The sequence below is a fragment of the Pundamilia nyererei genome, unplaced genomic scaffold (genome assembly GCF_000239375.1).
Source record: "Pundamilia nyererei isolate P.nyererei 1_Seehausen unplaced genomic scaffold, PunNye1.0 scaffold00145, whole genome shotgun sequence".
Taxonomy (NCBI): domain Eukaryota; kingdom Metazoa; phylum Chordata; class Actinopteri; order Cichliformes; family Cichlidae; genus Pundamilia; species Pundamilia nyererei.
In genome coordinates, this window is record NW_005187546.1 from 1,154,563 (window position 1) to 1,162,774 (window position 8,212).

General features: G+C 37.8%; 2 protein-coding genes across 2 annotated transcripts in view; one reads left to right on the forward strand and one right to left on the reverse strand.

The window, feature by feature from the left end:
- LOC102199210 (uncharacterized) overlaps positions 1–1,103 on the forward strand; it is a 45,912-nt gene extending 44,809 nt beyond the window's left edge. The window contains exons 67-68 of the mRNA XM_013913701.1: positions 716–877; positions 963–1,103. Coding sequence (XP_013769155.1) covers positions 716–877; positions 963–1,103 — 303 coding nt within the window. The remainder of the gene's footprint in view (positions 1–715; positions 878–962) is intronic.
- Positions 1,104–3,803: 2,700 nt separating this feature from the next.
- LOC102212093 (lipopolysaccharide-induced tumor necrosis factor-alpha factor homolog) lies at positions 3,804–5,938 on the reverse strand. The gene is made up of 4 exons (XM_005744565.2): positions 5,823–5,938; positions 5,642–5,671; positions 5,367–5,499; positions 3,804–4,232 (listed from the first exon to the last, which is right to left on the reverse strand). Exons 2-4 carry the CDS (start codon positions 5,664–5,666, stop codon positions 4,124–4,126), a joined length of 267 nt encoding a protein of 88 aa, XP_005744622.1. The 5' UTR covers positions 5,667–5,671; positions 5,823–5,938; the 3' UTR covers positions 3,804–4,123.
- Positions 5,939–8,212: the final 2,274 nt, after the last annotated feature.

An 8,212-nucleotide genomic window follows, 5' to 3' on the forward strand; every position in this document is an offset into this window, starting at 1 on the left:
GCAGGTTTAACACACAGAAGCATTCAGAAAAACATAACACACATTCTGACCTACGGTCGGTTTAAAATCAGTATTCGACCAAACCCCGTGCATGTTTTTGGACTTTGGAACGAAGCATGAGAACCAGCACAGACACAGGGAGGGCATGCAAAGTCCACAACACTGACTACTTCCATTATTTAAGCCTTAAATTTGTAACTCTGTGATACCATGTGTCATACATGGCTTTTGTGAGTCTTTAAGACCTCAACATCACCAGGTCAATTTTGTTTCTGCTGATAAACCTAAATAAATTGTAGAGAAATATCAGTTGTAGCAAAGATGATCCAAATGGAAGGTTCAATAAACACTCCACTTTAAAAAAATATACATAATTTCCTGGCAATTACCTCATGATTCGGGCTTTACAAGGTTAAGTGATATCATCAGCATCTGACTGGGGTTTCTTCTCTCTTGGTCTCTTACTTTTTGTAGCTATTTATTTTTAAAATTCCACAGAAACACGTGAGGAAGTTAAATGATTAGAGTTTACAGTTTTTGCTGACGATCTTTTAGACGGTTAAGCATGAGTCTATACTTTTTTCAAACCCTAAATCCTTGTTTTGTTTTTGAGGTGTTTTTGCATTGTTTTGTTTGTTCTCAGCAGTTTTTCTCTTTGAATAGTTTGCTATCTAAATTTGAGTCTAAATATCTTCTGACTTTCCTAAATTTATAGGCTTACAATGCCAGCGGCATCATCCCAGAAGATCAGGTTCAGATCTTAGGAGCAATGTCCCGTAGTGCCACAATGGAAGACATCAACATGTGGAATATTATTCAGATCGACACACTCGCTTCTTTGATGGATGCTTCAAACGGGCCGTGGGACCCGGTTCTGGTGAGCAAACAGAAGAAAAAATCTGAACGTGAGCTTACTTTACATGCTTGTGTCTTCACACCGATGCTTGGTTCTCCTCATCAAGGCCAAAGCCATCATCTCCAAGTATCTGAGTGTAAAGGGGAACAGTCTCGGCAGTGTGGAGCTCAACGTCTTTAGAGGACCAAACCTGTGCGCCCTGGATGTTGTTGTTATCAGGAACATTTCGGTTGGAAGCATCAAGTAAGGCGTCAGAGCTGTGACTGTGCATGAGTGTGTGTGTGTTTGGAGGTTATTTTTACATCACATTAGCAGCAGGTAATATCTGACCAAGAACATGTTGGCTAAAGGTCTGTCAGGGATCCTGTACTTACAAAGGCAGGTGAACCCACATAAATCTCTAAATTATTATTTAGATAACTAGAAAAAAAAGTCTGATTTAATGATAAATAATGTTATATGAATTCCATAAACTCAACACACCATTCCTGTGTGTTTTATCTCCTGCAGGAACGCCGATGCCCTGGACATATCCAGCTGCACCACTGAGAAAAAGCAAGAACTGTTTTCTCTCGCATATAAAGCATTTATCCCAATCACCCGCTCAAGCACTATCTCCACTTCCAGTTACCAGCTCATACAATCTTACCTACGTAAGCAAACAGACCCACATTCACAAAAAGCATCATTTAAACAGCTGAAAGTTAACGTACCATAAATTTTTTTCCATTCTTGCAGCGGGTGCAGATCTTAGGTTTATCCAAGACTTAGTGTCTGCCAATATCAGTATGGACCTCCCGACCTTCACTGGGCTGCTTGAGAGTGTTATACAGGTCAGTGCTGCATGTCTGCACTTTGAATTCTGAATTTTAGACTAATTTTGAAAAAAAAAAAAGTTTATTTATTTATGTATTTGTGGGTTGGGGGTGGGGGGGTCTTGCATTATAGTTCCTCAATTTATTTACTTCGCTCAAACCATTGGACAGGCCTGATAAGTTTTAAAACTAAATTGTTTTTCTGTCAAAGATTAAAGTAAGTGTGTTTATTTGCTCATAGGATAAAATGTGTCTGCTCTGTTCTCCATAGAACCTGACTGTTAGTGATGTTAAAGGTCTTCTTGGCACCAACCTCCCACTTTTGAAGTCATATGAAAATGTGACAGTGGTGCAAACCTGGATCAGTTCACAGTTTCAGTCTGAACTTAATGGCCTGGGAGTGGGGCTTACAGGAGGCAAGGTTAGCACCACCACCACTACACCGGGTACATCATCAACAACAACATCAGGGACAACTTCAACAACAACATCAGGGACAACTTCAACAACAACATCAGGGACAACTTCAACAACAACATCGGGGACAACTTCAACAACAAAATCAACAACTGGATCCAACAGCACCACGGGTAAGTATTACAAAAGGTAGCATTGGGTTAAAACATTCAAAGAACAACACCTCAGATAAAGCAGCAGTACCACATTTCAACATTTAATATAGCACACTGTCTGCACATAGAGCATTCTTGTGCAGGAAGAGTGTGGGCAGGAAGGGATTTGTGTTACAAGAAGTAAAGGAAACCAAAATAAAGCATGAAAACATGAAATGTTAAGCTAGCGGTGGACCTTCTGCTGCAGATGAAATCTTTCAATTGCTCATTTTAAGCATTTTTGTCTCATATCCTGCTGTTTTGTTACGAGTATGTAAAGATCATCTTACATCAGAAGCACTGACAAGAAAAAAAACAAAACAAAAAACACATTGGTGGTGAAAGGGAACTTGGTTTTTACTTGCGAGATCTGCAGTGTGATTAATGATGGCAGCATGAAATACAGTAAATACTTAATATTTTCATATTATAAAAAAAATCCCAAGTCAGAAAAACTAGTACAAGCGCGCACTACAGCTCTGAATACAGCAAACTTGACATATTGATAGTGTAAAGATCACAACTTGATATGAAAAATGACGATATTAAATATTTGGTTGACTACATACCACTGTTGTGAAATGAAAATGATACATTTTTAAATGGTGTTATAGGTGCACAAACACTAAGAACCATCGGTATGTGGCTGCTAGGCAACATGATGACAACAAAAGACATGATGTAGATAAGAACCTTAAAGGGTCTGAGTTGTGCCTGTGTGCCCATTTTAGCTACTCAACTCCTGATCATGTAGGAATTTGCAGACAGACAGAGATTTGGTGTATCATAGTAAAATTTTCTTTATATATTTTTAATGGTGGACAGTTGTTTTGCATACTATGCAAAATATTGTTCTACCTTTAGACAGAATTGGACCATATAAATAAATAAATTATAAAAGATGCTTAAAAAGAACCGGCAGTGATTAATCGAGCAGTGTCAGAGTTTTCTAAAAAGCCCACTTGTTGAGGCTTTTGTGTGGTTGATATGCTAGTGTTCCACAAATAATTCAGATAAAGAAATTAAATCAAGGGCAAAACGTTTTATTGGTCTCTAATGTGACTGTACGTTTCTTTCCAGGCAATGCTCCTCCAGTCCGAGACGCTGGCTTCTCTTTCTTCGCTCTTCTTGTACTCCTCATCACTTCTCAGTATGTTGTAATGTAAAGACAACTTTTCTCATGGAAGATTATTGGAATATGAATTATAAAATGGTAGATAACTGGATAAAGGCTTGAAATAATTTTTTTGTTTTAATTTATCATTAATAGAAGGAAATAATGTTAAACAGAAGGGCATTTGCTTCGTTCCTTGTAACGCTCGCTATGAACAAAATAGTGCAGGTGCAATAAGACAAATTGTAAATGATGTATTTTTGATTACTAAATCTTCCTGAAACCTTTTCATGAACTATTTCTAAGGTCATATTTTTGCCTTAATTGGTTTCCAATTTTTTTATTGCTCCATTTAAATTAAGATATTTAAAAGAATGAGGACTCAACAGAAAAATGACAGGTTCGGGTGACGGGTAACAGTTTTCATGATAGCTCTTTCTTTATTCAGTCTTACTATGAAAATGTATTTGAGAGATCAATAATAAACACATTTTAAACAGCCTTAAAACAGTCATTGGAGCTCGTTATTTGGTGTCAGTGTTTTAATATTCAAAGGTTTTGAGAGAGAAATTGTTAAAAAGGTCACCTAATTTCATTTGTACACCAACAGCAAATTAGTCACGAGATTATCAGTTATTCAATTATAAGGAAATGTTCATTAGTGTCACCTTTTGTAAGTGTGTTTTGTTTGCAAAAAGCCATGTATAAATTGATGCAGGTCTTTGAGTTATAAGCGTTTATACACCCCAAGTACAGTCTTGCAGATAGGACAGGTGTGCTTGGCATCCTTCAGGCGGTCCACACAGAATGGGATGAGGCAGCAGCCTAAAACAAAGCTGGAAATGACAGCAGCGATGGTCAGATTTATTTACTCATATCCTTTTTATTTTCTTTTTTTTTTAACCTTCAAAGATCCATTCATTCATTCATTCATTCATGTAAGGTCATATTTTGTCACCATATCAGGACATGTGGCAGCAGATATCATATTTCAGTTTTTGGACATACTTTTCAAAAAACGAAATTGTCATTTTTACATTTATCAGGTCCGACAGATTCAAAACAGCTAGGATCAATTAAAAATGTATCCCAAACAAGAGCTTGGACCTCAGTTTAAAAGCAAGTATCTGCACATGTGCATCCAGCCTTTGTGTATTTTTCAGTCAGTTTCTCGTAATTACGCTTGGTTTATTTTTAGCAGCTAGTTTAAACATGCTGGCCCACTGGTATGATGCCACAGCTGTGACAAATAAAAAACATAGGGACACCAGTAAACATGCAACCATCCACAGAAGAGGAATCACCTTTACTTCGCCAGGGTTTTCAACGTGTGGTGCTCACTTTAAAAAAAAATATTGGCACACCAACAGAAGTTTAATAACTAAAACCAAACATCTCCTTCTTCTTTCTATCACTGCACCACCAGCTGTGGCACTGTGGTGCTATAGCAATGTTTTTAAGTCTTAGTGTTATTTCAGTATTGTGCACGTTGGCATAAATTTTAATATGCACATAGTGGGAGAGTAATTCTACATCACTCAGTAATTTAAGTAAAACAACATTGAAGGATTGATCCAACTTGCATATCTGCAGCTGGAGGCTGTTAGCTTAGCTTAAACAGCTAATGCTATTGTTTGCTCTCCCTATGCATTCATGTACTAAACAACTAGAGGAATTACAGGAAAGATTCCTTTAAGATGAAATGAATAGGATCAGACTAGCATCAGATTCCAGCACCAACACTGATCTAAAAAACACTGTATCTGTGAGAGCTCAACGGCTTGACAGATTAATACCATCCATTGCTAAAAACTCACTGCAGTGACATTAATCTTTAGTCCAGCTTTTGCATGTTTTCACTTCCAAACGGTTTCCATGAGGTTTTCCAGCCACACTGTGAGGAGCTGTATGAAATCTGTAAAATTATTTTATTGGCATAGTGAAGCAAACAATGCTTGAACTATTCTTACCCACAGAAGAAGAGCCCTCCACAGAAAATGTAAGTGAGCAAACCAGCAGAGTAGTCCACCTTGGAGAGGACTATCTGATGGCAGTTAGGACAGGCGATCTGAACCGGGCTGTCTCCCAGTGGACCGACCGTAGCTGCAGAAAAACAAGGATAGAGAGCACCAAAAGAGCAAATGCAAAAACAAATCAGGTTTTTAAATAAAATCACCAGAAATTAGAGCTCAGCTTTAAGAGTAACACGGACTACATAAATACAGACTGTATGGCACAAACTCACCAACAGGAACTTGTGCATTTGCCATTTTTCCTGTGTACACACATTAAAAAATGTGCATTTCAAGATAAAAACTTAAGAAAATGATCAAAGCTGTCCTAAATGTAAAAAAAAAAAAAAAGTCTGAATAACACAAAGATATTCAGTGTTAGACTTGATCTGTGAGTTAAAGCAGAGTACTTACAGTTTGGGGGGGGGCAGGATATGTGACCACAGCGAGAAGAGGTTTCAGTGCAGAGCTGAGAGGGCTACCTTCACCGTCAGCCTCCTTTACTTAATAAGTCATGAGATCCTTGGACTCTCAGTGTGAGCCTCACTGACCCAGCCCTAACCCAAGTACTTTTATACCCTTTTTCTGACTACCATCAGTGTAGTCTTATTCCTGTCTACATGCAGTTCTGCTGCTACACCAATAACTTGGTGTAGTGTTGTAGTGTATCTGTAGTGTATCATATCTGCTGCAAAGTGCAAAAGTATGCAACCAGAGCTAAACGATGCAAAAAGATATGAAAGAGACATTTCTGAGAAGACTGCTGCACAAAACCAGTAACTGAAGCCACATAATCCTGCATTCAGAGTGAAATTAGCAGCACATGTTCCTGCTGCTCCAAATTAAATGAGACGTTTAACCACTGGTGAGCACAGCAATGTTGAATTCATGCTCATACAGTGTCATATCTGTTCTGCATTTATAAAGCCACATTCTAAAACTTGTGCAACAGCATCATTTCATGCCAAATGTTCCCTTACACACGTGTGGTTGTCATTGGAAACTGAGAGAATTTAAATGCAGATTGAATGTGTAACAAGTAGGTAGATGGAGCGAGAAATAAAAAATGATCAGTTGTTGAACAGTTATTCAAGTAATGTGATCAAAACACATGAATGATCCCAGATCTGGGACAAATATGGATTTACAAACAAACACTGGATCCCAAATTTAGAATCAGTCATGTCCAGGTTACAGATTAACCCCAGGACACACTGACAACGGCTTTGATGAACTCAAGAGGGAGTTTAAATTAAAAAGTAAAGACTTTTAAAGACTTCAGATTTTATCAAATTAGATAACAACTAGAAATATCTCAAGAGGAAAATGCAGTAATAAATATCTTGATTGAAGCACACAAGCAGATCAACGTACCTCTAAATCATACCAGGGTCTTCACAAAGAGAAAGGTCGATCCAAATAGGGGGGAAAAAAGTCATCAACTTTTGGGAAATTTCAGGGGAAAAAAATCCTAGGATATGAAATCCCTAAACATGTACTAAAGCTTTGGATAATAAAAGATGATGTTTGTGTAAATTTTTAGTCATTACTGGTCAAACAAAACAATCCAGAAATAAATAATACACTAATAACAAGAACCAACACAAATTTGACTCTAAATGTTAAACAGTGGATGAAGGAGCCATAACCTGAAGTAATCACTTATTACTACAATGATCAGAAAATGAAGGGATAAAACACACGGTCCGAGGCCAGAGCCAGATATGCCACAAGTCAGTTACACTTTACATGTTGACCAGTTAACAGGGATCAGCAGTTGTCCTCCATGACCCACCACCCTGTAAGTAGAAGGCTGGTAATAGGCTCAGAAACCCAACTCTGCCTTTAGGCTGCGGCATACAGTAAGCCCTGGCCTCCACAGAGAGACTAAATATCACCGCATCTTCATTTTACAACTCACATAAATATATTTAAATATATTTCAATCAAGTCATCTTATATCTGGCTATATGACATACCTGCACAGAGACAAAATATCACAGCAGTGTTTGTAGTGTGAGCTATAAGTAGACCAGAGTATCAGTGCAATCAAATACACACACCTTCAATTAATCCAACCCCATCACAGCCATTGATGGAGCAAATGTGACACACAAAACCAGTCCCAAACCAGTGCCACTTCCACAACAAACATGGAGATGAATCAATGTAGTCAACATTAGTCCACCGTGTTACAGGGTCATTGCAACACTTTCTTTCATTTTTCAGCTGTTCCTCTGTAGATTTGCTGCTGTGCTTGGGATGGTTGCATGGTCTAATATAGGCAAAGCTTTAGTTGTTTGCACACATGGCCTCATAATTGCCTCTAGAATACTTTGGTATACAGAGGAGTTCATGGTCTACTGTGACTGGAAGGTGCCCAGGTCCTGTGACTCTATAATGAGCCCAAATTATCACCCTCCACCGTCGTGTTTGACAGTTGGTATGAGGTATTTGTGCTCATTGGTTTTCTGTTTCAGTGCATAATGGTCAAACATCAGCTTTTTGGTTGTTCCAGAAGTCTTGTGCCTTGTTCAGATACAAATTCACAAACCTAAATTTCTTCCAAACAAGCCGTACTTGTTCAAGGTTTCCTAATTAAGCTGTGACAGACTTTTTAAAAACTAATTTAACAATCTAAGCAGTGTTGGTCAAGTTACTTGAAAAAAGTAATCAGTAACTAATTACTGATTACTTCCCCAAAAAAGTAATCCAGTTACTTTACTGATTACTTATTTTCAAAAGTAATTAATTACTTAGTTACTTTTTAAAAACACGATTTACAACCTGAATAGGTGATAAAG

Coding starts and splice junctions, on each gene's coding strand:
- LOC102212093 (XM_005744565.2), bottom strand. CDS start 5,666: ATGGCAAATGCACAAGTTCCTGTTG. Junction 5,500..5,641: donor AAATGCACAAGTTCCTGTTG/GTGAGTTTGTGC, acceptor GTTTTTCTGCAG/CTACGGTCGGTCCACTGGGA. Junction 4,233..5,366: donor GGAGGGCTCTTCTTCTGTGG/GTAAGAATAGTT, acceptor TGTCATTTCCAG/CTTTGTTTTAGGCTGCTGCC.